Consider the following 27,877-nt stretch of genomic DNA (forward strand, 5'->3'; position numbering starts at 1 on the left):
CTTTGTTTACATCATCTCAGCAATAAAAAGTAAAAGTCTTGTCAATTTAAAACTTTATTTTTAACCAGATGTATTGTTGACAGGCTCCATATTACTGCCACAGAGCAGCCAATGGTATGCTGCTACCAGTATGCATCATTACAGTGCCTGGTTTACACATATATCAAGTCTTTTTTTATAAAACAGTTTTTCCACCAGCCCTAAATCTTTTACATTGTCAAAGCTAATTCAGAACATTATTGTTTCTTTGAATTTTTAGAGAACGATGTATTTCTACCACTTAATTTCTAAAAGCTATTGAAATCAAGAATTCAATTTGGGCTCACAAATGACTAATGTAGATTTCTCCAAGCTTCTACTGTTTAAAATCTAAACTCATAAAGACAAGAATATTCAGTGGTGAACATTGGAGGTAAGGGCGACACATTCAAATTAGTCCAGACGAGGCTGAAGTGTTTTGGAATGACAGCAACTCTAACAAAGTGCTAGGCCTCATAAAATCACAGCAGTTTTTCAGTCAGGCCATTGAGGAGTTTTAGTATTCATTTCGCCACAGATTGTGGCAACTATGTTGTTCTTGGCATTTTCAGACTTGACAGTCACATGCGATTCAGTGGACTATGGAGATGTAATCTCTCGCTTACAGCAGTGGGAGGGTGCAAGGGGCATTGCTCTGGATGGGTTCAGGTCCTATTTGTCTGGGCGTACATTCTGTGTCAGCTTTGGTAGATCTGCATCCTCACAGGTCTTCCTTTTGGAGTTCATCAGGGCTCAGTCTTAGGTCCCTGTTTTTTTTTTTTTCCTTCTCTGCTCCATTTTTATGTAGAATGGTATACACTTGCACTGTTATGTGGTTGATGTGCAAAGTTACCTGCCTCAGCAGAAAGGACGCCTCTTTGGTTTACTGGACTGCCTTGACGAGATTTGGGTTTGGACGTCCTTAGACATTTTGAGTTTCAATGAAAAGAAAACTGAGGTTACGGTTCTTGGCAGCGCCTCCACCTGTACCTCCCATGATCTTAGTTCCCGTGCAGACTTTATAAAGGCAACTATTACAGATAATGTTCATCCTCGAGCTGCAGTCTACACAACCTGCTATTGGAAAAGCAAAAGACAAGAGATGAATGGATGGATAGAAGAAAGGAAGTGTGAGGTGAAGACAAAATGAGCAAAAGTTGCAAATACTTATGGAATGGAAATATTAAATTTAACAGTTTAAAAAATAAGTCATCTTGTCATTATTAAATGATTGTTTAAATAATTACAAGAAAAAATGTGCTTTATGAAGTTATCTGGAAAAATAACTCTTAATAATCTTTTAAACACAGAGTTTCATGCAAATATACAAAAAATGTATTTGAATTACTGAGAAAAGACAAAGGAAGAACGCTATGGGTCCACCAAAGCTATACTGCACAAAATAATTTATTTTATTTATGTCACAAACTGTTTAAAAACGTGTAACATTCAAGTTGCAAAAATATAGACAATTCACAAAATCCCTACACTTCAAACGCTATAAAACAGCAGAAAAAGAAGAATAATTATCTTCTAGGAAAAAGGTTTGTTAGGTTTACTACACAGAAAAACTATAAAACTCTAAGACAACACGTGCTTTTCTTGTAAGTTTTCCTTTACAAAGAAAAGTCTAATCAGCTCTGTGCTCAATCAGCACAAACAGAAACAACTTTCTGTCCTGCGGTGAGTCCATAAGTTTTAGATTCTGAATTGAATCTAAGGGATATTCAGTGGGAGTCATCTGTGTCGTACATTGCTGTTACGGGAAAAAAGCCTTTCAGGATGTTTACACTGACCTCACAGATGCAGTAATAAATTAAACCGTGCAGGGAAATGTGTACTTTAAATGTATTACTTTCTTCTTGTATAAAAGTCATAAAAGTGTGTGATATCGGAGCAGTGTTGCCCAGAAAGAGCAGTTTGAGAAGCACAAGTATGTAAAATCAATTCCTCTTTTCAGTTCTGGTCTCGCTACATTCTCACTACTGAAAAACTTCTTTATTTGTGTGTGTGTTCTTGTGACAGTGCTATAAAAAGTCCTGAATGGATCAACTCTCTCATTTAACATTTAGTTAGATTATGAAGTTAAAAAAAAAAAACAATATCAAAAATATGGAGCTATTTGAGAAAATGTGCTGATTTCAGATAGTCTACACATATAGAAAACATATTACCCCCTGTATCAGGAAAAGTGAGGTTTTCCCACAGGTATGGGTACGGTTCTGATGACCTGGTTCTGGAAAACGAATCTCTGGATGCGTTCAAAGACCCAAATGAAGATCAGGAGGACGCTGACATACTGGATCCAGGCAAACTTGATGGTTTCCCAAAAGCCGGGCCGGTAGGTGGAGGGAGGCAGTTAAGGTGCAAATGTAGTTCTGTCAGCAGAATCTTTATTTGGCTTTCAATATGTTCTTCAGTCCAGATTCCCAAAATGCCTCAGTGTGTTTGACTCACCTGGTCTGAACTAGATGGTCAGAACAAGTTCATGTTTACAAATATTTACACGTCTCATTACCGTTTTTAGGGAATATTTCTGTATTAAACTTGTTGCTTTTCAGCATTCCTTACATAACTGAGTAATATGTTCATATCCAGTACAAATAAGTAAAAATAAATCAAATGATGGGGAGTTTTAGTTGTGTAACTTGTGTCATATTCTTTTTTTTTCTTTTTTATTATGTCCGTTTTATGGCATTTTAAATGATCAGAGCTGGAATTTCTTGATGAAAATAAACTGGGAATGTTTTTGGAAATGGTTACAGTCACTAGCCTAAACCTACTACTTATTTGTCTAATGTAACATTTTATACTCCCAAGTATAGAGCCCACCTTAAAATAAAGCACAGGCCCAATCCCGTCTCTGTTCTTGTTAAAGGATATCTGATGATCTCCAAGGGATAACGGATTTCAGCATTCAGCTCAAAGGGGGAGCCATCAGCTCGACCCACGGTCCAGACGAGCACTGGACCGGACAGCACCGTCGACACTAAAGGTCAGAGAACACAGCAAAGAAAATTATACGTTTCAATCCCAATGCGGAGAGATGGCAAGCAAACAAAATGACTCCCTTTGCCAACTTACAGTTTCTCTCCTGGTAGCGCCTCATGATGTTGATCAGGTCGTATGAACTTGCAAAAAGGCTGGCGCCGTCGATCACTGAGACCTTCGCAACAAAACAGAGGAGACTGGATGACACCTGAGAGCCCGATTCTGAACAAGCGCAGAATGTGGCTGACGCACTAAATATAAGTTTGAAGGGAGATGGCGCATCTAAATCTGCCCCAGGGGTCCTGACTGGTGGCAGAGCCTGGATGACACAACTCCTGAAATCATTCAGTAGTACAACGCTTCATGATAAGCATTCTCTGACTTTCTGGCACAGTTTAAAGTGTCAGCACCGGTTATTTACGTTCCAGTTATTGTCTATATTTACTGTAGTTTTGTTTTCCATCTTCTCATACATTTACTTCCTAATTCTTCTCTCCACTCAATCATAAGTTTCCAGCGAATGGTTTTTGTTTTTTCACATTCTGCTCATTTTTGGCTTTATGTGAGATGTACAATCTGAAAGGTTGTCTCTAAAAGACAGACAGCTGTATTTAAAGTGCTAGCACCCCAGGAGAGTGTATGTGTGTGTGTGTGTGTAAGTGTAGGCGTGCTCTCTTACGTTGTAAGTATTGTGGAGCCCCCGGTGAGGCAGGGGAATCCTCTGCTGCAGCCTCAGGTCTCCACTGATGAACATCTTCGCTCCGGGCACAGGAGACGAGTGCTGCACAAACGCAAGGCTCTGCATCACTACAGTGGACTTCCGCTGGAGAAGAAAAGCGGTAATGTAAGAATAATCTCTGCTGCATCCATTTTTTTTGTGCCTGGATGGTTTACGATTATTTACTACATATTAGGTAAAAAAAAAATTAAAAAAAAGTAATTTACATAAAGAATACATACAAAAAGCTGGTAGCTGAAGGTGAGCAGCAGCTGAATACTGTATACATGCTCATCAGACTTCAGAGGAAGATGCAGCTGAAATGTCAAGAGGTCCAACTTCCCATCTTGGTTCTGGTCTTCTTCTCTCACCTATGATGCAGATACATAAAGAAATAGAAGAAAAAGCGTTTGTCTAAGACTGTTACAGTTTCCTAACCTGAACACGATAAGACGGAGACTGAAGAAGGGATGTAATTTTAAACACTGACTGATGTCAAGAAGGGCAGCAGGTAAGCCACTTGTTTCAAAGAAAAGCATAAAGTGTGGATTTATATTCTGCACAGAGCACTAGAAGAGGAGCGGAATAGAGTTATTTCCTCTGAAGAAACCTTGTCTGTCTGGAACGTCTGAAAAAAGAAAGTCTCTCTGGACATGCCAAGTAGATAGTAAACATCACTCCTCCTCCAAGAAAGTGGACTAACTCAGTTTTATATAGAAACACAGCAGTGAATAAGGAAAACATTCTCTAAAAGCAACTTTGGTCAATGGTCAAAAAGAAATTTGGTGAACTCATCAGATCTAGATCTAAACCTGTCTTGAATAGAAACTAAGTAATGATGATGATGATGATGATGATGATGGAGCAACACTCGGTTGTCATCGATGAAGATGGTGCAAAAGTGACTTTCAGGGGCATTAAAAAAACAAAAGCAGACACTCAAATTATTGAAGCTTTGCACGTGGTTGATGCCTTTCTCTTTTAATGTCATAAAATTGCTACTAAACTTTAGTGTACAACAGAAACATCGCACAGGAAAAGATCACACTGCATCCTTTATAAAAGCTGTTGATGTTGTGATATTATCAGTGTTTAGTTCTTACAGAGACGGCGGGAATCCTTAGGTTGGTCCCAAGCATGTTGTTGAGATGAGGAAACGTGCTCCAGGCAACGTAGTCTCCCTGTAAACTGGTGGCTGCGAACAGCAGGGTTTGGTACTGGAATCTCACCACTGGCTGTTCTTCATAAGTTTTTCTCTTAATCCAGAAACCTGAAATAGAAACAACAGCCCAGAACTGAAAATGCATTGTCCAGCTGTACATTTCACTACAATTTAAACATTTATTTCATAATAATATTTTATAATTTGCGCTTCATATGTACACTCTACAAGAACCTTAGAAGATGCAGAGTCTGCAAATTCACCAAGTTATATCCAAGATTTTTTAATAAACAGATAAAACCTACGTTTAATTGGTATTTATAATCAGTTTTACAGTCACTCTGAGGCATGAAATTAAAAAACTTGACCTAAAAATCTACAAATTGCAGAGTGTCTCCGTTTATTAAACAAAAGTTAAGCAAAGATGGGCAAACTGCAAGACACACCTGAGTGCATCCCATGATGCCACACTTACAGCCATCTAATGCTCACGTTGTTGCAGTAAAATGTTGGTACACTCTTATTTAACTTTTCTCCAATTCACTGAGACTTCTTTCACATTATTCTCAGATCGTCTGAACTTTGACTAGGCCACTAGAAATGTCTTAATTTTGTTTTTCAGCGATTGTGTTGTGGATTTGCTCCTGTTTTTAGTATAATTGTTCTCAGTTTACCAAGATTTAACTGTCACAACGAGTTTGCCTCACATTTGACTACTGAGGTGATAGTTTTTATTCTCCCAAAAACCTTAAGTTTGATGAAGTAGTCTTAAAGGAGTCACATGCAACTTTGCAAATCCATGTTATGCTCCCTTATAATAGGAGTTTGCAACTCCAGTTCTCGACCTAAACCATTTTTTGTCGTTGTTCCCAGCAGTTATGACAGCATTATCAGCGAATTAACACATAGGGACTAGAGCAACATTAAAAAAAACAAAAACAAAAAAAACAACACCGCTGTACCTTGGCTTCTGTAAGCGACCAGCAGAGGCGCGATGTATGTGAGGCACAGAACAACCACCAGGAACAGGGTGGCCTTTGTACAAACGCTGGTTCGGTACCGGACCAGAGCCGGATGAGAGTACACTTCATAGAAAGCCATCGGTGATGCTAAAGCTAGCGAAGATGCTAACCGAGTGATCTAAAGTGAGCAAACATTCACACAAAACAAATTGAGGTGAATAACATATTGCTCCTGTTAGGTAACGTCCATCTAGCTGTCTCCAAAGTGGACTTTACGTGCGTAATATTGACAAAATGTGGCGTTTACAGATGCTAGCGGCGCTAGCTTTCTTCTAGCGTATTAGCAGCCACCGCGCCATGTCTAGCGTCAAACGGTTTCCATGGCTGCCATTTTTAGCAGCCAGGGTGCGTTCAAGTACCGTTGGAGCTTATTTTAAAATAATCTGCACATAGGTTGAAAAGGGTAAAACTTTATATTGGGAAGTACTTGTAGCACAATTTTCATAGGATATCATGGGATGTTATTTTATTTATGTATTTATTTATTTATTTACTGCTGTTTATCTTACTATAATCTCTACAAATTTAAGTTTATTTTTGATTGTTCTCCATGTTTTATTTTTGTCTGTTTGGTTTTTCAACGTTGTATGGCGTTACAGTTTAGGCAAACGGTATAGTGGGTCTGGTAGCCCTACATCGTCAGGGCAGATTTGCTTACAAAGCCGGAATATTTGATTTATTTTACTAATTCCTTCATCATGAGAAACCATATTAGATTTGTTACACAGAGTGGCACTTCAAATGCGTCTTTTGATTAATTTAGGTCATAAATGACGACCCAAAAATCCTAAATCTAATATCAACCTCAGAAAATTTGAGTACATGATTGGCAGCAGATTTTTCCACTTGCTAAAGAAAATCTTCATGTAAATCTGCATGGACTTTGTCAGGGCTTCTTTTGCATGAATGACTACCCAAACACAGCATGGTATGGAGGCGGTGAGCCTATTCAAAGCCTGCACATCTTTATTAGCACCCTTCAGCTTACATGCACCATTGGCTCTGGCTTCTCGTCTTTTTCTTAACAATAATTTATAGATTCACAGTGGGATTAAAAACGCCATTTTCTACTGTAGTTTTTCCATCCACTCGACTTTCAATAAATATGTTTTGACACACAAACAATTTTCCTGGAGGGCATCAATGATTTGCCTTCTGGACAACTCTCAAGTCAGCAGTCTTCCCTATAATAATGTATGTTAATATACATTTCATATATGACGATGTTCTAGTTTACTAAGATGGACGCGTGAAGGCGCATATACTGACTGTCTGGGAGTGCACCTGAAAGCAGCAGCGCTCCGTCAGACGATGACGTCACCCTGTGTTAGACGGACAGCTGAAAGGCAGAGACTTCTTGTTGACGTTTTGTTTTGATCGCGTTTGTTTGGATTTTTTTTGGACGTTTCACCAGCATTCTCAGCGGATCCAGAAGCTCGTACCGTCACGCCTCAGTGCGGGGATCCTGCAAAGATGAAATGGATGTTTAAAGAGGACCATTCCCTCGGTAAAATAAAAAAAAAAGAGAGAGAAAGAACATAAAACAGAAAAGGGCATTGGATTGTTATGAAACGGGAGCTGATTCTTGTCTTGTCACGCATCTTGATCCCTTCTTTCCTTTCTGTTTTGCAGTTCCCGCATTCATGTTTTTTTTCCCTCAATTTCCCCTGATAGGCGCATTAATGCACGTTTGGGGGGTTTTATTTCCCCCTTTTGCAACCTGCAGATGAATGCTGTAAATCAATAATGGCTGACGCTTCGGCTGTAGCAACCTCTAATAACGTGTCTTTGCTGCAGGATAGGGGCTTACAAAACAAATTAATCAGCTGGTTGCACCTTAAAATATTACCTCGTGTGTGCATGTGTTTATTTTATTAATATGATCAAGTTTAATTGCTGAAATTAGCGAGTTGAGCAACTTCTTAAGGGTGTTGACCCGCAAGGTTATTTAGTAAAATTACATTTACCTGTACGCAGATGCCAGAATTTGTGTTTTTCATGCACAATTTGCCTCATGCTATGATTTCTGTAGCAAATTATTGAACTTCCATATATGACTACTAGTGTTTCTGAACTCAAGCTTTTATTTTGAAACTCTCTTTAGATAACCTCCAAGCTCCTTTCTTTAGAGGAACATCCCAAATTAGCCCCTCTATCTAGGCTAATGAAGGCCTGCACCTAAATGAGTCCTTCCACATTTTACCACCTTTCCTGACCTCTGCTCATTTTCTGCCTGCTGTGGCAGCTTCTGGGCTCCATGACAGCACTGAATATACCTCATAAAAGGTGCCAGATTCAGAAAATGTTGTACTTGTGTGCATGAGCAAGCATCAGCTTATCTCTCTGCTTGTTGTGTTGTGCTTTGTTGCTGAGCTCTCTATCGAACCGGGCCCGGCTGCAGAGCAGCAGAGCAAGAATCCCAAGAGGCCTCACTCATCCCTTTAATCTCTGACTTCCTGTTTGTTTGCTGTCTCTCCCCCAGAGCACCGATGTGTGGAGTCAGCCAAAATACGCAACAAATACCCGGACAGAGTACCGGTGAGTGGTGGGGGAGGGGAGGTGCTCCTTTATTTTAAGGCTGCCGAGGTTCAGATGAAGTGACAGAGAGTCAACAAATAAAAGCAGAGGCAGGGGATAGCTATTTATCACTTCTTTTTTAGGCGACGGTGTGGTTGTGTCAGTCTGCATAATTCCACAAATATTTTTAATATGCTTATTTAAGGCACAAAGAAGTATGATTTGCATCACTTAACATGACTTACTGTCGCTTTCTTTCAATATGACCCCAGTGCGATCAGCCATGTAGGCCACATTTGTGGAAAAATGCTGGTTGAAACGTTTTTCAATCTCTGCAGTTCCTCCAGAGTTACCCTGAGGTTCAGTTGCTTCTCTGATTCACTCTTTCAGTTTAGTTGGACGATCATGTCCTGGCTGCTGTACTCTCAGTGTTCAGATGATGGATTTAGCAGAGCTCTGTGAGATATCCCAGGATTGGGAAACTGTTTGATAATTTAATCCTGCTCCAAACTTCTCCAGGATGTTCTCCCTGACCTGACTGCTTTGTCCCCTGGTTTCCATGCTGCTCTGGGTTACCGCCCATATGGCTCCTACCAAAAACTGCAAATTCAAGCCAAAGGTTTAAGAAAACACATTTAGAAACCCACGTATAATTTTTCTTTCCACTTCACAGTGATGGATATCTTTAAGTGGGGCTGTCACATAATACCCCATCACACAACACATTGGTTGAAATGTGACACAGTCTCAAAAAGTTAAAGAGCCATGAATGCTTTTGTAAAGAACTGGATTTTAAAGCTCCCTATTGTTAACATTTTAACAATAAAACTCAGGATTTCCCCCAGAAAACTTGCTAAGCCCAGTGTGTGCGTGCTGCCGCCGGCCATGTTTTTGAGTTAAAAAAATGTTTAAAGTTGACAGAAAATTTAAAAATATCACTTGATATTTATGCATTATTGGAAGACTGGAAGATTTTTGCCTAAACACCAACAAAGAAGTCTTCAAAAAGTCAATAATAATTAAAAAACTAAGATAAGTTAACAATGCCAAGCCTGGTGGGGGCACAAGTAAAGCCTGGTGGCCTGCCAGGCTTATAATACACTGAGGGAAAACCTCAAGCTAGGTTTTAGATGATGCAATGTTTTTTTTTTCTTCTAAATAACAGCTTAACTTATTTGTACTCTCTTTGACTTAAAAAAAATCTAATTTTGTTGCATTGCTGCATATCTCATTAGATGTGCATAAATATATTTAATTGTAATCAACATTTCAATAAAAGCATGTGATACAATGCAGACACACATGTATATTATCCCACCAGTTGGACTTACTCAGAAAATGTAATAATTATTCATGCTAAGTGACAAAGTCCCATCACCTCCATTTATCCTGATTTATTGTACCGAATCGTCTTCTGTTGAACTGAAACACTGCATGGTGACTGAGAGGTGAGCCGCACAGCGTTTGCTGCTCATGAATCTTTAATGTATCATCAGACTGATGGCAATGCAAAAAGATACGCATGGCATCGGCTGTAAAGCAGATATAGCTCTTCCAGTGGGATTCTGAGGTGTTTCCAGGCCGGAGAGGAGAGAGATAATCCCTTCAGTGTGACACGGATCTGTCCCAATATCTCCTCCCTACCTGGAGCCACTGACGGCTCCTCCGACCATGAATCAGCAGAGTTTCGGCTCGGAGCGCTCACCTCGCAGCGCTTTACACTGAACATGTCACTCCCGCTGTCAGTTTAAACTCGCCTCATTCCCTCAGTTTTCACACAGGATTCTGACAGAAATACAGACTGAGCTAAAAAATAAAATAAAAACAAGAGCGCGGTTCGCTCTGCTCTTCACGGTCGAACGTGGTCAGAGATTCTGATCCTCCTCCGCCTGCGCTGTTTGTGATGGCAGGTGAAGGAGGCCAAAAGCAGAGGAAGAAATATGTGGCCATCAAACCGTGTGCTTTTTGAGTAAAACAGGATGGTGCAGGAAAGGGGTTTACCATTTATATGAGCTTAAAATAATGTATATGTAACAAATAAGAACATTTATTCAAACAGATATTTGAACCAGATAAAGTAAAACTTTCCAGAATCCTGGAAATGCTTGTCATAGAGGACAAAATTCACAGTGAACGGGTTCTTCTTTTAAGGGCCAGAAGTCCCAAAATTAAAGAAATAAGTGTTTGTGATCATAAAAATAAAAACCGTAGAATATGAAAGTATAATAATATATTACAGTGTCATTAATATCTACAATAAGCAGTACAATAATGAAATACTGAAATAAATTATTAAAACTTCATAATGTTTGAAAATGACGTGTAAATATCTCATATTTGATTGGTGTATATTTTGTATTCCACAGTTTATCATGAAATAATTTAAGCCAATCACGTTGCGTTTAGCAGTGTTAGCCCCGCCCACTAACTCTGACGGACAGACAATATAATTTCATAATATGTAACAATAAGACTGTGAAATCATTTAAATTAATTTAAAACATCCATAATAATTGATGCTTTTTAATGTAATTAATACTTATTTCATGTATTTATTTCCACATGCATTTTACTAATTACATATAATTATTCAATATTTAATGTGTCCAGCATAAATATTTATATAAATTTGATACGTGTTGAATTGTGGCACCTTTTGGTTTCCGTCCTGCTCTATTCTGGAAAAGTCTCTCACTTATTCGCTGCAGCTAAATTAATCTCTTGCCAACTTTGCATCCTGCTGCACAGATAAAACGTTGCAACTTTACATAGTGCTGCATGTTTAAACACGGGTGCAACTTCACAAGGAAGTTAGAGAAGAATTAGGAACAATAAATCGATGAAAATTAAACAGGAGATTCTGGAAACAGGCCTGTGCCTCACAGCTGATTGCAATGCAAATGCCCAGAAGTGTTCACCCTTAAACACAGGAACAAATCAGCCGCTGCACTTGGCAAAATATTTGCACAGTTTTCAAACTTGTGCAAATATTTAACCAGACAGTTTTTGAACCCACTAACAGCCTACAGCTCTGACTGGACGTTATAAGTTAGTCATAAAAAATAAACTCCAGACAATCTTGCCTATTTAGAAACCTTCAGATTTGATTTTATAGATGTATTTGCAGTGGAAAAAAGAAATAGAATGAATAAAATATTCTCTTTTGGGATCTTATTTTCCACCTCGTATGTTTTTAAGCCAGACGCAACCTTAATAAAACAGCATCTATTTCTGTGTCGAATTCTGGTATTTTCTTCTTAAGAAAGTTAGTGTTGTGTTTCTGGAACAGTCTGAACCTCAACTTGATAAAAAAATTTGTGTTATTTGCTTAAACACCAGGTGCGTAAAATGAAACCGGCTAAAGTTACGCGAGCTTACCAGTTCTGTTAGAGTCCAACATCCAGTCAGAGCTGTAGGCTGTTAGTGGGTTCAAAAACTGTGAATAAAATCCTACTGTTTCATCCGACGGTTCAGTGGCAGAGCAGGTTCACCGTATGCTGAGACCACCGACCTCGACGCAGTGGTCCCTGGTTTGATTCCCGGCTCCTGCCGTTTGCTGCATGTCAGGCTACTGTTGGGTAAAGGTCATTAGTGCCATAAAAATCGCTAAAAAAGGAGATATTTGACAAAAATCTTAACGGGTTCGGTCAAATATATTTTGCATGCTGGGTACATATAAACCAGTCTTTGTAATTTTGACCCCGTGTCGATTACAGAAAGAAATTTTTCATAAACAGAGTTGCATAATTCTGCTCTGGAAAATGAATATTCCAATTTAAACACAAAATATTTAAAAGGCTGCAGCATTTATGGTGATTGTAATATCATCAGCCATTCTTCAAATATCACCAGAGCACCCTGCCTCCCAGTGTTTTTTTCGTATATTAAATTAGAATTTCATGAAATGACTTTTGTCTCAGATTCTCTCAGTTCAGATTTCGAAAAGTTTGTTTGTTTGCTTCCTGAAAGTTGAAAGTTGTAGCAAGGATCTACCAAACAGCTGCTGTGACACAAACCGTAAGCCACATGAAAAGATTGTACATGACCTGTTGATGAAAAATGGTCAGGCGTCTTCTGGTTGTTGATCTTGGCTCAACTTTTAAGCCTCCTTGGTGTCGTTTTGGGAGGAACAAAGATAAACAAGGTTAACGCAGGTACAATTTCAGTTTGCAAAGGGATCAAATGGCAATGCTTTGCTTTGGACCCAACTGTAACATTTGTTCCAGGAACTGTCACTGACAGCCAGCAGAACGAAACACTTTATATATAGGCAGACAAATAAAAACAAACAAACAAAAAACCTTCTGAATAAACAGCAATCAAGCATAATCTTCTTGTTGGAGCGCGCAGTCAGTCTAACCTCTCGGGGTCGGCTTCCTGTTTGGCCTCCAGGTGATCGTGGAGAAGGTCTCCGGCTCTCAGATAGTCGACATCGATAAGAGGAAGTACCTGGTGCCGTCGGACATCACGGTGGCCCAGTTCATGTGGATCATCAGGAAACGCATCCAGCTGCCTTCGGAGAAAGCCATCTTCCTCTTTGTTGACAAAACAGTCCCCCAATCCAGGTGAGCGCCACGCAGGTGACCCCACAGTGGGTAAATACAAGAACAGGTTCTGCAGACTGAGAAATGAGTGAGTCCTGGTAGCGTCCGGTCGTGTTATTTTAAGTGGACGACAGTAACGGGACGAAGTAATTAAAGCAGGTTTTAACGCATGTAGTTTATTTCCACGTATTCCGTGTGTGAGAAATCAACTCTCATATCCTTTAAGGTTATTAATTATGCAAATTGAGTGGAGATCACAGCTAAACTAGTGAAAGGCTAGGGTTTTTTTTGCATCTGTGTGTCGTATTTGCCGATTATCTGTTTAACTGCAGAGCTGGAAGGGCCCACAGTCATCGGTTTCTTTTGTGTGAGGATTAGGCCTCACCTTCGGGTTCGGTTCATTTAGTCCTAAGCTAACTACGTTTTGAAAGTTGTAATGTTTATCGTTTTTGTTCTCACATTACAACCAGATGTTTACACAAAAGCTGTACTAAAACACACATCAGCTTTTTTTATTTTTTACAGATTTTGCCACATTAGATCTGATTAATCTTACCCACGTTGAGTTAGAATTAGTAAATGTATTTTTGTTTGCTAAATGCTTGAGAACATATTAGTACAAGCCAGATGTTTGCGTGCATTACCAATGTACTTTGTAAAATTGTATTTTAAACTATATGATGCTGTTCGAAGGTTTTAGGCAGCTTTCAAGCCTTTGTGGTACTTTGCTGGGATTTTAGCCCATTCCTCCTGGGAGAACTGCTGTAGCTCAATTACATTTACAGGCCACCTTTTCTACATAGATCTTTCATTTTTGGTCATTTGCAAAATCTTAACTTTTTTTGGAATAACAGTTTCTCCCTTACTGAGTGGCCTTTCATGCCCTGACTCTCTCTTCCCTCGTCTTTTGCACGGTGTGACGCCACTCAACATAAATGTTGGGGAAATCAAAGTTTTTAAAGCCGTGTCGTCATCATCTGGGTTTTCTCCCATTGCTTAAAGGGATACTAATATTAACACATGTAAACTGAATGTAGAAAGGCATTTAGCAAAATTTGAAGGACCTGAAACAGAAAAAGTTTAGCTTGATGTAACGTCAGACAGAAACCATGTAGCATTTATTTTTTTATTTTTTTGGCTGAATTTTTGGTTGATTTTCAGTTTCTACGCATAGCTACAAGTGACTTAATCCACCATCATAAATGTGGAAAATTGTCATCATGAGGTTGTTTCTAACTCAGTCTACTTCCCATAATGCCTCTCTTTCCTCAGGTGAAGCATAAATAAAACAAACTCACAATCTCCACAAGATCTGTCCTGTTTATATCAGTTCTTGATCAGTATTTTACAATCAGGCGGGAGGCGTAATGGGACGGACCGCCGCTCTCGACAGCGGCGATAACCTCGGGTCATGTTTCTGTTTTGTGCCGCAGTCTGACGATGGGCCAGCTGTACGACAAGGAGAAGGACGAGGACGGCTTCCTGTATGTGGCGTACAGCGGAGAAAACACGTTCGGTTAACGCCTCAACGAGCATCCAGCCTTCTCCCTCACACACACACGCACGCACGCACGCACACACACACACACACACCCCCACCCCAACACGGAGGGGGGCCTGACAGCAACTCGGGCCTTCACTTGTGACACTCCAGTAAAGCCCACACGTACACTTCAGTTTTTGATACTGAAATATATTAATTTATTGGGTTAGAGGAAAAAAAAAACAAAATGCGCCATTGTTTTGGGTCGAGTTTGGATGATTAGACACACAGGGAAAATACTCGACTGTAAAGGACAGAAAAATCTGAAACACTGCCGTTAAATCCGATACACACATCACCTGAATGAGACTAAAAGAGGAAAAACAATATATCAAACCAGGAAAACAACCTCCATCCTCCCTCCCATGTTTTCTTTGTTTCTGTTCTTTGCGTTCATCCGAAGCGAGAGAGAAACTGTGATCTTTAACGCTCAAGCTCGGCGCTTTAGACCCATGCGGACGGAAAGCGGCTCGACGGCCGGCAAGTCCAGCTCAGGGTCGAGCGAAACAGGTTTCAGTGCTTCCTCAGTTTGGCTGGTTTACATTTGCACATTGCGATTGCCGATTCAGGATCCAGAGCGCATGAGGATTTAAACTTTACTTGAAGCTAACTGTGCTGAACTGTGATATTTATCTGCTGGCAGGAAGAAAGCGTATTACTCTGCAGAATCTCAGTAATTTAAGACGCGGCAGACAAGTGAAGAAGCAGTAATAATGATGAACGCTGCTTTTATTCCAGCTACATGCGAGCAAAGAGAGGGCGAGGTTAGCTACTGTTCCCTCCTGATTCGTTTTTGGATCTTTCTGCACCATTAGATTATGAATCCGTTATTTATTTGGAAGAATTTGAATGAAGTGTCTCAGAAAATGCAGGAAAGACTCAGATCTGCTTTCAGTTTTCTTTTGTTAAACATTAGTTTTATTTTATTTTTGCATGCGTCAGTCTGACAGAAGTTTGTTTTTCGCAGCTAGTACTTGTTTAGCACTTTAAGTTATTATAGGTACATTCACTCATAACACAAAGTTTATTTTTTCTTTGTGGCACTTACGTTTTTAAGGTGTGACGTTGTAGAATATCTGGACGTGAAAATCAGGAAATTTGACGAAACCTCTTTTTGCTGGCTGCGTCTTTTCTGCGAACACTAAAACTGTTGATCAGGAGTTTAAATCAACTCATTATCAGCAGGATTATCAAACTAATTTTGTGAATTTTTTTTCATGATGTACAACTCTAATAATTTTCTTTAAAAAAAGGTGGAAAATTTGACTTTTGAATCTTTTTTTCCCCTCATTAGGTCAGAATTATTGGTGCAGGTTCAATCATCTATTTATTTCTAATAAGAAAGATTGAAAATGTATTTTATTTCCCAGCCACGATCATCAGAGCGACAGAAATAAATATGTAAAATGTATCACTTAAATGGCAGTAGATTTTTTTTTTTTTTTGATATTTTATCCTAAACTGATGAGAGCTCTAAGGTTCAAACAAGCGTCTTCTGGCCATGAATTGTTGTTTAGAGACACAAGAGAAATCTTTGATCATTGAGAGGGAAACTGAAGCCATACTAAGCAGCTTGCATGCAATCATTATATGTATTCATTGTCTTCTTTACACTTTCTCCTAGTATTTCTCCACTTCTGTTAGTGAAGAGTAAACTGTGCGCCAATAATCACATATCTTCAGATTATTTACTTTTTGTGCCATTTTAGAAATCTGCTTGGCAAAAAGCGCATAAAGAGCAGCAGAAAAGAGATTCTGGGACATTTTAATGGGACATAAATGGTCATAAAAATGGGATTTATCACAACACGTTGCTGATTTTTATTTTTTGTTATAATTTACAGCAGAAATCACCAGTCATGCAGTAGCAGAGGAACAGTTTTTAATGATCTTGCTCACACGAAGCGCAGAGTTATGATTTCTCTGGTTAGTTTACCTCTCTTCTCTCAGATGAAGCTAGCCGACATTTTAACAGCTGCAGTTTGTTTTGGTGCTGAGAAATCATAGCTGAGCCCCGCAAAGATGAAACCGCCGTTTAAAAATGCGAGAAGGCGTGTCGTCCATTGTTCTTCCATCGTCATCAGACACACGTTGCAGATGTGAAGGGATTTTCCACATTTGTAAAATGTATGTAGCCAAATGAAGTGATCAATAAAAATAATAAGCTGATGTCAAAGTCTGTCTTCTTAATATGAAATGTGTCTTTCTGGTTGTTTTTAACTCTGTAAGTCTGCGACGAGTTACAACATTGTTGGTTTGGATTTTCTCGTCAGTGTGATGGAGCGACGCCCAACTCCTCTTCAGTTTAGTCCGCTGAAGTTTTCAGATTCTTGTTTCTCTCTGTTGGGTGACGGAGTTCAGATGATTTGGGAAGCGGCCTGTAATCCTCACATTTTGATCCGCAGCAACAACAGATCCTCCCCTGAGATTACTGCTGATGTCTTTCCATTTGGTTACCAAACACCTGATGATGACCAATCAATCAACAGCGTTTAATTAGCAGCATAGTTTCTCTTTGGTCTTCTGTGGAAACGTTAACGGGTAATAAAACAAAAAATATTGAGGTTTCTGGTGTCATATATGCATTATATCCTGATAACCAATGTAGCCGATTCACAAACTCTTCTAAACTTCAGGTGCTCCCATGCTAATCATCAGTGATCCATTAAAAGTATGTTCTAATTTGACTATTTCAACTATAGCAGATTGTTGCATTTAAAGGAAACGGTACAACAAAACCAGAGTGCAATGCTGATGAATCAAAATATGAGTAACCAAAATCTCTCCAAGGACATCCGATCCAACATGCTGAGAGGAAGCATTAGCCTCCTTAGAGATTCATTCTGCTTCTTATGACAAAACACATTTTTCACTTGTTAAATCGTGGATTAAGTTTAATTTCCTGGTTTCCTGATTGCTGTCAGGATGCTTCAGAAAGTCACTGAAACAGAACCTGGCTGACATGAAGTAGGCTAAAGGAGCTCAAAAAGCAACACATCACCTCCCGATCTGAAGAAATCCAAGAACGGGCAGGAAGTCGACGGCTGCCATTACTCTGGAAATGATTACGAAGACGTTTGTGAGGCTTCGGGGCGGCGGGGAACCACGCCGAGAGACACGGAGCGGACGACCAACTGAAATAACTCCAAGAGCTCTGCAAAGGACCAACAACAACATCTAAACACTGCTGACCTCACCAGCCTCAGGTCAGGTCAGAGTTCATGATTCAGCAATAAGAAAGAAACTCCGTTTGTGGCAAAAAAAAAAAAGAAAGAAAAGAACATAAAGGTTGATCATCTCAACTGTCCATAAAACTTGCAATTCAGGAAAGCAGCAGATAAGAGAATACTGATTTCATTCTGCTTCATCTGTTTGATAATTAATGCAGAGGAGCGAAAGGTGCAGGCGGCTCCCCTCTCAGCTGTGTTTTCAGAGAGCTCTCACAGCGTGAAAATAAAGCAGCCACATGCAGACACCAGCGGGACGGAGCGGGCCGTCCTGCTGCGGGTTCTGAGCCGCAGCGCAGCTGAGCTAACAGACGGCCAGGGGAAAGTGACGCTTTGTCTCTGGGTCTGCCGACCTCAGTTTGAAATCAGAGCTTCTCTGCCGGCCAGCGGCCGTTTCAGCACGTGACCCTCCGGGTTTGCGCTGCAACAAAGCCGGTTCTTCATCGATCCTGACGAGGACATTCCTGCTGCGGAGTGGGCTTTCAGCGAAACAGGAGGAGGTTTCTGTCGCTGCGGGGCCACAGAGGGAAGGCCTGCAGACGCAGCTGCTGCCAGGCCTGCTGGTACGACTGGGAGGCCCGCTTGTGGTCCCAGTAGGTGTGCAGCTCTCCTGACCTGAGCAAACAGAAGAACGAGGGTTGGACTCTGTGTGCACCTGTATTACTCAAATGAACGGGAATAAAAAATGGTGAAAGGTGCTACATGAGTAATACTTTCCATCATACCTATAAAGTGTGTGTACAGTGTGTGTACTACCTGATCCTGTCCTCTGGTAAAACTGGGACATGGTTCTGAATAAAGTAGCTGAAGTTTCTTCTCATAATCTCTTATTTGCAACAGTCAGATGTGCTAATGTCAAGAGCTTTGGCAAAATGAGGAATCCACAGCAAACATCACTAACTCACTAATGTGACATCTCAAGCGCCGCAGTTTTATGATTTAACAACTCGAGAAATCACATAGTAATCTAAATTTATCTAATATTCACAAATGCAATTGTGTAAATATTTTCAGTAATATATTTAAATAAAAACATAACATTTTCTATTTATACTTTTTATGATTACAGTTAATGAAAATTAAAAGCTTAGTTTCAAAAGGGATTTTTAATACAGAAATGTTCTGCTACGGCAAACACATGACTTCTGGAGGTTTCACCACCTCATTTAAGAGACTTTTTAAGACAATTATCTATGAAACTTAAGACCTGTATCACATAAGAAGGAAAATGATCCCAGGGGAAAGGTGAATGTTGTCCAGCCAACTAGCGATAAATCTGAACTTAAACCAGGATAGATGCAAAAAAAAAAAAAAAGCAAGCTAGTAACTAGCTAGCTAGCTAGCTTTTGCTTTAGCTAGCTAGCTAATTTTTCTCCTCCCTTAGTTTCCACTGCAGGAGCCAGGGCTAATGGTTCTTGCTAATACAGCTGCTAATATGCGCTTTGCGAGCTAGCAAGGGTATATTAGCAGCTAGTTATCGTTAGCCTCAACTGTCTTGAGTCACAACGCAATGAAGAAGCGGCTAATTATACTCTACAGAACATGAGCATGTTTTAGAGTATCCTGGCTGAGATTTATTATGCAATATTTCTATTATCTGAGAAACCAAACTAAACGTTCAGTTTCTCCATCATCATTAAAATTAGAAGAAAAAGCTGCTTGAAATATACAACGTTTTACTTTTTTTTTAATTAAATTTTGAAACTAATTAGCATTTTGATGTTATTCTAATATTTACCGAGACACACCAATAAATCTGTGATTTATTTTATTCTCCAATGATCACTTTTCATGCAGCTGCACAGTTTGGATCTAAATCATCAGAACAACAATTCATCTGCACCTTCTTCCTGAGAAGAAAACTTCCTGGTGACCCGTTGGTAAGGTAAGCAAGTTACTGGAAGCTGCAGTTTTGTTTTCAGGTGGGGAATAATGAGCGACCTGTACGAAGAAAGCAGCGGATCAGGTTCTGTGCTGAAGCCATGAGGAACAGAGGAGCCTTTGTTTCTCCTTCAGAAAAGATTCCCACTGGGAGCCTGGTTACACACATTCAAACAGAGACTTGTGTTTCTGTTGTTTCAGGGGTCGCATATTGATTCAGAGCAATGATGAAACTATTAAAAAAAATACATAAAAGTATTGAATTTTTTCTTAAAAGCTTCCTCATTTAGTGACAGAAAACACTTTGTTCTTTACCGGGATCTGCCGGTAAAGAATATTCTGATAATGGCTCTGTGTAAACTGACCCAAATAGATAAGATCATAAGTAAACACCAGCAAAAAAATATGAGAAACATGTGAACAGGGACAGCCTCAGGCAAACTGAAGGAGGTGATCACATAAAATCTGGGCAGGAAAAATTTAATTTTAAAGTTTTGTCTTTTAAGGGCTTAAATACTGGTCTGGACTCACTGATAGCCGGATTTAAAAGCAACCAAAACATGATTATAGTCAAAGTAAAACACAGACATTAACTAAGTGTATGAATAGTATTCGGTCAAAATTTCTGACCGAAATAATTACCAGCAGAGTTTAATATCTGAGCATTGGAATGGGCTTAGTAACAAAATGAGAGGAAAAAACATTTAAATCAGTCTAAAAATATTTTTTAAATCCATTTAAATGTACTTTAACACACTTCTTGGTGCCTGACATTATCCAAAGCTTAATTAATTTTAAACATGAAGGGTTTCTTTATTGAACATTAATAAAAAAAAAAAAAATAAAAATCCCAAATTTCACCTGAGTGAGTCGGGCAGAGCCGAAGGGTCAGTGGCCGCTACGAGAGACAGGAACGAGTGAAAAAGCTCCAGTTTACACAGCAGAGACCTTAAAGGACAAAACGACATGAAGACAGACCTCAGGAGGAAACTTTAATGACACAAAAACAGTAAACAGTACTTAAATTAAGAGCCTGTAAGCTTGTACCTAGCTTTCGGTGTTCCCAGAACTTTCTTTGTCACGCCATGTTTGTAGCCGTTGGCAGTGACATCTAGTGGCTGATCTGCAACATTACACCAGCTGATGGCTGAAAGACAAGGGACATTTATTTAAGCTAATAAGAAAAATAAAACTACATTAAATGTAATTTTTTCAGACAAAACTTTTTATCGTATATAAAAAAAAGATTCAAAATTTATATAGTATTTTATATAGATTCTAACAAAAGCAGAGTCCTGCCCGAATTAATTTTCTCCTAGCTTGATATTTCTACAATCTTTTTGAATTAAAGTCAGTTTTTCACCTTTTGAACACAAAACAAATGTATTTTTATTAACACAAACACTAATCCTTACAAACATAAATTGTGCAATTTATTTGAAACTCTGGGTGAGGCTCAGACTGGATAATCAGCTTCTGTGAACATAATTTTTCAAGTTTTGCCACAAATTCCTAAGTAGGTTTAGGTCTGGACTTTGACTAGGGCATTCTAACCCATGAATGTGCTTTGATCTGAATCACTGCGGCTCTTGCGGTATTGTAACGGCTGTCGTCCTGCTCTAAACACAGGGGCCTCTACCTGTGGTAATGTGGAGTATAGAGGTACTGATCAGATTTTCAGTCGATTTCCGTCTCCAGTTTGTTTAAAGCCTTCATCTTCTGACAACCTTTAGTACTTATGATTTTTAACAGCAAGGCCAAAGATTAAAAACAGCATATGTTCTATGGCCTTCCTATTGTCTGCAAAAGGTCTCGCTCTCTCTCAGCCTCATTAATATGTCAGAGCTCCAGACTAACTCCCACTGAAACTGTAATAAAGTAATCAAAGTTTTATGTATTCAGTGACAGTATTTGTTGGGAGAGCTGACCCGCTCCACATGCGGAGATGCGTCCCTGTCCGCCCCGGTGTTGGAGCTCGGTTTGGTTCTGGCTGAACGGGAACTCCAGGCTGGACTGCAGCAGCAGCGGCAAACAGACAGAGAAACCAGCAGGAAGCTCTGAAACGCGGGAGCATCTGCAAGTAGAGGGAAATGATCCATAAAGAAGATTTTAACTACGCTCTGTATCCGTTCTTGGTGGAACTGATAAGCTTTGCTTTAACAGGCTGGTTTCCTGCTACGGACATGGCTCTTAAACTTAGCCCAGAATTTTTAAACAAGGTTGACATCAGGGCTTTGAATAGGACATTGGGGTCCTCTTTTTCAGGCATCTAGCTGTACAGTAACACTATATGAGCAAGATGCTGCCATTACTAAGCAACAGCAAGCAGATACAATATTTCTAGGTTTGAAAGTCTCTATTTGATTAGTTTCTTCTGTATGTGGTGCAGTTAGTCTTCTACAGTAAATGTTTTAAATACTGCTAAAGATAATAATAAAATCACTAAAAACAAAAAGCACTTGGCCTTCCTCCAGCAGAATAAGAGTCTCTGCAAGCCGCGCACCTCGTGACCAGCGCCCTGTGCATGACTTCCTGGCTGTAGGGACACTTGCCCACCACCACCGTGTCAAAGTACAGCGCCTCCTCCAGGTAATGAGACAGCAGCGCACCCTGGAAGCCCAGCACCCCCCAGCGGGCTAGTTTGTCGCTGCAGGACAGGGACAGAGTCGGCTCTCCTCGACCCGGCTTCACACGGAGGACCCCGGTGCTGTGGTAGCCCACCCCGGGCCGCAGCGGGTCGGCCGGGCTGCCCGGCACACACTTGGCGCCCGTCCTGTGAACGTCCGACTGTGTCGAGTCTCCTGGTTTGAGCTCCGACGCCGATGCAGGAACAGATGCGACTCCGTCAGGCGATTTAGTCCTGGATTCTTCTTCTTCTTCTTTTGAATCTTCCTCTGCGAGTCGAGGCAGCTTCAAGTTCCCTCCTTCGCCTGGTTCCTCGGCTTTCCTTTTCAGGTTCCATCTTCCGTCTGTCTCGCCACAGCTGCTCACAGATGTGACGGGGGGACAAGGCTGGGCCTGGGAGTCCGTCATGGGGATGATGGACGCGTCACCACCTGAGGATAAAAAAACCAAGAGCCTCAGAAAAACCTTCAGGTCAGAGAGTTTCCATGGTGAAGAACTAGTAGAATATATGAAACTTAAGAGAAATGTCAGTATTCTGGATTTTACTGTACTACAAACTCACTTTTAGTGGTTTCTCTGTTGCTAAAGATGAAGATATTGCAAATAATAACACATTCCTAGTTTACCTAGAGTTTGTTAAGCACAGCGGGAGCATACTGGACTCACATGGAGTGTGACTGGTGAAGAGCAGGAAGGAAACTCCGGGCTGAAGCCTCCACTTCCCTCTCCGGTCCGCCGGGCGAAACAGCGAGCTGCGGCGACCGCTCACGGCTCCGTGAAGCTCCTGGATCAGATACCTGCACAGAAATTCATCCACACTGAACTCAGGGTGGAGAAAACGTCCACGGAGAAACACAACAGAGAAATTCTCCCCAAACATTCACCTGATGCAGCCTCTTCGGGCGATGACTTCAGCATGGCTGTCGTTGAGCACGTCACCTGATTCAGAAAACGGTTTTCATTTAGAAACGAGAAAGCTGCACGGTGTTCAGACCCTAATAGAGGCTAAAATGCTGAGAACATTTTAAAAGCAACGTCCAAAGCAAGTGTTTGAGTAATGAATTATGTAAGCGAGGAAGAGAGAGACGAAGGAAAAACAGGATCCCACAGACCAGCGGCACTCATGGCTGCCTTTCCGACACACTTAGTCCCGGTTCCCAAGGAAACGACCTCCATCTCCACTGGGAAAAAAAAAAAAAAACATTTAATTTTACATGTCAGAGATCCAGATTTTTATGTAAAATTTATGCTGTACTGAACAACAAGGCCTGAGTCTCGACTGTGCAAACATTTTGAGCCACCTCTTTACAGTTTGCTTTGCTGCAGTCAGAGATGAATCACATGCTGATGCGCCACAATCCTGTCAAATCCATTATTCCTTTTGTGAATGCTTTTTTCCTTCCACTAAGCTTTCCATCTATATGTTTAGACACCCAGTCTCTTTCTCAGTTACCTGTTTTTTCATTCCCACTTTCCAGAGGGTTTCTTCTCCATGTTCCAAACACAAATAATTTTTAATTGATCTTATGAAATTAATTAAATCAATAATTTAATCTTATGAGAAATTTTATTTTGCATTTAATTACCCGCATGCCAATCGGAGTTTGCACAGTATCTCAGGCTCTCACAAGCTAAGATAGTTTTTAAAAGCACAGATTTATTAATTGGTACAATAAGAGCATTATGTTGTGGTTGTTTCTGCTCTCTAACCTGAGTCGGAGTTTGGTCTCCGGGTGATCCGGAGCACAGCGGCCAGCAGGCTCCACTCTCTGCCCGGCTCGGGCTTCCCTCTCCGGGGCAGCCGGCGGAAACGCTCGTAGCACAACTCGGCGACTTCATCCGCATTTATCATATTAAACAGGAGAAATATCATTCAAATGTGGTCAAATTGTTGTTAGACATGTATTAGATTAACAGCGTACGGACTGAACCGCGTGAACCGATTTGAAAACATCTCCAAAACCCGGAGGAAGTACTTCCGGGATGGATAGAAGGCGGGATTTCCACAATAAAATCCCCTTATTTGATCTCTTCCCCCTCTTTTTCTACAACCTAAAGTAGAATGGCAGAAAGTAATATTTAATGTTGCAGAATATATATGTTAAAAAAAAAAAAAAAAAAATAAAAAAAAAACTAAGACCTGGAAGTCTGGACTAAAGCGCAATTCTCATATTCAAAACCACAACATACGGAGGAATAACAGAAAAGAAAAGACATGCGACTAACTGTTGAATAACCTATAACATGACATATGAATATAATGTCAATTTTGTTAATTCTGGGCGCACAACGTGGTAGCAATGTTTCTTTGTAGCAAGAAGGCAAATGTGTTAAACTCAAGGCCTGGGGGCCAAATCCGGACCACCATAAGTTTTTATGTGGCCCTTTAGACTCTAAGAACTAGAACTTTAAAGATAACAGATATGTGCTTAAAAATTTTTATTGAGTAAAAACAATTTATATCTGTATAGTGGCAAATTACATCAAAAATAATAAGAAACAACTATTTATTAATATTTTAACTTTGCTAGTGGGCAGTTTTATCACTGCATTCTGCCACAACCAGCCCTTTGGAGACATTCATGATCTTGAAATGGCCCAAAATGAAAAAGAGTTCAACTCCCTCCCTGCTCTACAGTGTTTGTCACAGAGTTCCCCTGTGACAGGTTGACATCCTGTCCAGGATGTACCACTATTGGAAACAGGCAGATGATTTTTTGCATTGTAGTCCATTTTCACAGATCACACCGGTTGTTTCTCCTTCTGGTATTTAAGCGTTGTCTTTTGATGTTCTGTTGCACCTTTAAGGTATTTTCAAACCCAGATGTAGTCACTGCCAGCAGCCAGTTCGTATCTTTGCTCAGTAGGACTTACAGCAAACCGCTTATGCTACTTGGAACATTTCCATTGCCCCCAGTTCAAGACTGGAACCATTGTTGGCAACAGTGGGGATGACATGACAGCAGTTTGTTTGTGTGGCTGCATTTCAGCATCTATTTCCAATTATTGAAAGCCTGCCGGCCAAACCACAAACTGCGTCTCGATGAGTGGAAAACGCCGCCGGCTCCGGCACAGCTCTATCTGCACCAACAATCACTGACTAGTTTCGGTTTGTAGATTCAGAGGCACTGGGTTTAATTATTGTCAACATTGTTCACGTTCCCTTTGATGCTCTGAAAATCGAAAAATCAAGTTGTGTTTAAATGAACTGCCACAACTGATCGTAGGCCTAATAAAAATGAAATTGCCTTTCTCCAACAGCACTTTGTGGGGCATCGTCTGTTGCATCTCCAAGCAGCCGCTTCCCACCAAATAATTCATCCCAGCTCCTTGATTGGCATCAATATTCCTACAAACATGCATTTTGTATCTATGGCAATCAAGTTGCTAATGGACGCCGCCACTTTAAAATCTTTCAGCACCATTGGGACATCAAGCTTTACTCTGAGATCATCTATAACGAAGAATCACACAGTTGAGACACTTTCTTTCACAACTTACATATTGAAGACCTTGCATTAAGGCATCAGAAATCAGCATCAGCACAAGAATGTACCGCATGATCAGAGGGAAATGGCATGTTTAAAAGCTTGCAAACCTGTTAGTACAAGACTGAAACCATTAAAAATACATGCGTTTAATGGGAAGTTATATAATCAATCAATAGTCCCCTGATATTTCACGTTTGTTTTAGTTGTTCTGAACATAAAGGCATCTAGTTTCGCTGTGAAAGGGACTGCCTCAAACTCCAGGCAGATATACTGGAAGACAGTAGCGTGCAGCACATTGAACATTGTTGGAGTACAGGTATGTATCGACTTTGGACTTTTTCAGATGAGACTTTTCTCCTTTTACATGGGGAAAAATGAACTCGTCATTAGCTACAGTATGTGCCAAACTACAGAAACTGACCTATAAAGGAAAAGGAGTTACTTCACATTAACACTTAATGGCCTGAATTGTCTAAATATGTCATCAGAGATCAGCATCAACACAAGCATATGTGTAGGAACAAAAGCAGCTTCGCTCAGTGAAGATGCTTTTTATTTAAAATGTTAAGGAAACATTTAAAAAAAAAAATCCATCTTGTTTAACAAAGAACAGGCAAAGGAGAAACTCAGATGCGTTGTACTGCCAAGTACTGAAGGCAGTACTTGTTCTTGTACTGCCTGTTCACTGGGTCAGGAGGCTGTGGTGCTTCTCCTCAATAATTAAGCATCTATTATTTTCATACACCGTTAAAGGTCATCATCTTCATGTTGAAGGTAACTACATGTCTGTTATTTCTATTAAATGGACTGAACTCTTTGCCAAGATTCCATTCATGTAACTTTTGTTTGTTTCCTAGAAGTTACTAGTAAAATACCATTAACTCATACATTATTAAACATAGAAAAACCTCCTGGAATAGTATTTCTGTGTTTTTCTGCACCCAAGACCTTTACAATTGATCACAGAGCAATTGTCCTGATCTAGTTATACAAATCTGCAAAGGATGAATCGACTCTGTTTACGATTGAAGTCTCATTTATTTAGGGTCTGTACAAGAGAAAATGCAGACTTTTAAAATTAACATAAAAATAAAAAATAAAATCACATCTCCTCTCTCTAACCTCTGTAAAGGAGGTGCAGTAGTTCCTGATAACCTCTCGGATGTGTTCATCTCTTTAAAACGCTAAAAGTGTTTGTCTCTGGTAGATATGTTACGCTGCATTCGCGGTTAACTGTGCTGTGGTTGTGGAGCGGCATTAAAGCTTTAATGCCGTCTGATTCTGGTGCAGTTTGTAAGCTCAGAGTGGTGCCACCGGCGCGTTCTTGTCAAATTTAGGCAATTACAATAAAGTGAGCATACACACACACACGCGCACACACACGCACACACACGTTCATTCGTTCTCGAAGCAACTGTGCTCCGACTTCAATTTTTTTTGTGTCGACAGACATCATCTGATTGCAAGTGATTGGTGAGACTGCAGCCCTGTGATTAACAAACGCAAAATAGGCTCGATAACAAAAACAAGAAACTATTTTGTTGCTTTAACGGCTTCACTCCTGCCCAAATCCCTCCGTCTCCTCGATGGCGAACAGCAGCTTCTCTCTGAGCTGCTCCAGGCTCCTGTAAGGCGGCAGATCCAGACGGTTGAAGCTGAAAAGAACAGAAAACGGAGCAGCAAAGTTATGCATCCAGGTTAAGACATCCTCCTCCTCCTCCTACTGCTGCTGCTTACAAGGAAGACGCTGGGAAGACCAGCAGACACTGGACCGGTCTGTCAGAGACACACAGAACAACCAACCAACCAGGCAATATAAAGAGTTCAATCAAAAAGATTTTCAGGTGTTTGCAACAAACCAAAACATACAAAAATATGTTAAAATACAAGGATTTAAATGGCTGCTTTTCCCTGACACTGGAAGCCTGCAACCAATCACGTATCAGGACAACCTGGGAGAAAACGTCACTCAGTCTGTGAGGATGCTGAAGTTTGGGAAGCACTGGACTTTTCTCCGGTACCAAAGAAATGTGAAAATCTGCAGAGGACTGCGGCCATCATGATCGTCAAAATTGAACCGCATTTAAAATCTCCGTTGGAATTAAAAAAAGGTAGATGCAATCAGTTGAATAAATGAA

At 40.2% G+C, this 27,877-nt stretch overlaps 4 protein-coding genes across 8 annotated transcripts in view; 1 reads left to right on the forward strand and 3 right to left on the reverse strand.

Moving 5' to 3' along the window:
• Window positions 1–1,407: 1,407 nt before the first annotated feature.
• Window positions 1,408–6,249, reverse strand: tmem231 (transmembrane protein 231). The gene is made up of 7 exons (XM_007558484.2): window positions 5,852–6,249; window positions 4,831–4,997; window positions 3,970–4,098; window positions 3,689–3,832; window positions 3,103–3,184; window positions 2,902–3,007; window positions 1,408–2,363 (listed from the first exon to the last, which is right to left on the reverse strand). Exons 1-7 carry the CDS (start codon window positions 5,988–5,990, stop codon window positions 2,201–2,203), a joined length of 930 nt encoding a protein of 309 aa, XP_007558546.1. The 5' UTR covers window positions 5,991–6,249; the 3' UTR covers window positions 1,408–2,200.
• A 958-nt stretch (window positions 6,250–7,207) lies between these two features.
• Window positions 7,208–14,684, forward strand: gabarapl2 (GABA(A) receptor-associated protein like 2). Its single transcript, XM_007558486.2, has 4 exons — window positions 7,208–7,418; window positions 8,394–8,449; window positions 12,821–12,993; window positions 14,406–14,684. Exons 1-4 carry the CDS (start codon window positions 7,385–7,387, stop codon window positions 14,491–14,493), a joined length of 351 nt encoding a protein of 116 aa, XP_007558548.1. The 5' UTR covers window positions 7,208–7,384; the 3' UTR covers window positions 14,494–14,684.
• Window positions 14,685–16,122: 1,438 nt separating this feature from the next.
• adat1 (adenosine deaminase tRNA specific 1) lies at window positions 16,123–24,246 on the reverse strand. 3 transcript variants are annotated; one of them, XM_016674525.1, is made up of 10 exons: window positions 23,959–24,246; window positions 23,361–23,429; window positions 23,133–23,187; window positions 22,915–23,045; window positions 22,127–22,679; window positions 21,552–21,697; window positions 20,671–20,770; window positions 20,485–20,571; window positions 19,586–19,683; window positions 16,123–18,357 (listed from the first exon to the last, which is right to left on the reverse strand). In XM_016674525.1, exons 1-10 carry the CDS (start codon window positions 24,119–24,121, stop codon window positions 18,047–18,049), a joined length of 1,713 nt encoding a protein of 570 aa, XP_016530011.1. In that variant the 5' UTR covers window positions 24,122–24,246; the 3' UTR covers window positions 16,123–18,046. The 3 variants fall into 3 exon arrangements, with proteins under 3 accessions (XP_016530011.1, XP_016530012.1, XP_007558549.1); XM_007558487.2 differs by lacking the exon at window positions 19,586–19,683 and having other exon boundaries at window positions 18,125–18,357; XM_016674526.1 differs by lacking the exon at window positions 23,959–24,246 and having other exon boundaries at window positions 22,915–23,253.
• Window positions 24,247–26,757: 2,511 nt separating this feature from the next.
• Window positions 26,758–27,877, reverse strand: part of wwp2 (WW domain containing E3 ubiquitin protein ligase 2) — a 57,389-nt gene continuing 56,269 nt past the window's right edge. For all 3 annotated transcript variants that reach the window (XM_007558490.1, XM_007558488.1, XM_007558489.2), the window contains one exon: window positions 26,758–27,394. In XM_007558490.1, coding sequence (XP_007558552.1) covers window positions 27,295–27,394 — 100 coding nt within the window. In that variant the 3' untranslated portion in view covers window positions 26,758–27,294. The remainder of the gene's footprint in view (window positions 27,395–27,877) is intronic.

Source organism: Poecilia formosa, unplaced genomic scaffold (assembly GCF_000485575.1).
Source record: "Poecilia formosa unplaced genomic scaffold, Poecilia_formosa-5.1.2 Scaffold97, whole genome shotgun sequence".
Lineage (NCBI taxonomy): Eukaryota > Metazoa > Chordata > Actinopteri > Cyprinodontiformes > Poeciliidae > Poecilia > Poecilia formosa.

Coding starts and splice junctions, on each gene's coding strand:
- gabarapl2 (XM_007558486.2), top strand. CDS start 7,385: ATGAAATGGATGTTTAAAGAGGACCATTCCCTCG. Junction 7,419..8,393: donor TAAAGAGGACCATTCCCTCG/GTAAAATAAAAA, acceptor TCTCTCCCCCAG/AGCACCGATGTGTGGAGTCA. Junction 8,450..12,820: donor AATACCCGGACAGAGTACCG/GTGAGTGGTGGG, acceptor TTTGGCCTCCAG/GTGATCGTGGAGAAGGTCTC.
- tmem231 (XM_007558484.2), bottom strand. CDS start 5,990: ATGGCTTTCTATGAAGTGTACTCTCATCCGGCTCTGGTCCGGTACCGA. Junction 3,008..3,102: donor GCGCTACCAGGAGAGAAACT/GTAAGTTGGCAA, acceptor TCTGACCTTTAG/TGTCGACGGTGCTGTCCGGT. Junction 2,364..2,901: donor TATCCCTTGGAGATCATCAG/ATATCCTTTAAC, acceptor GCCTCCCTCCAC/CTACCGGCCCGGCTTTTGGG.
- adat1 (XM_016674525.1), bottom strand. CDS start 24,121: ATGATATTTCTCCTGTTTAATATGATAAATGCGGATGAAGTCGCCGAG. Junction 23,430..23,958: donor GAGACCAAACTCCGACTCAG/GTTAGAGAGCAG, acceptor TTTTTTTCCCAG/TGGAGATGGAGGTCGTTTCC. Junction 23,046..23,132: donor GCCCGAAGAGGCTGCATCAG/GTGAATGTTTGG, acceptor ATTTCTGTGCAG/GTATCTGATCCAGGAGCTTC.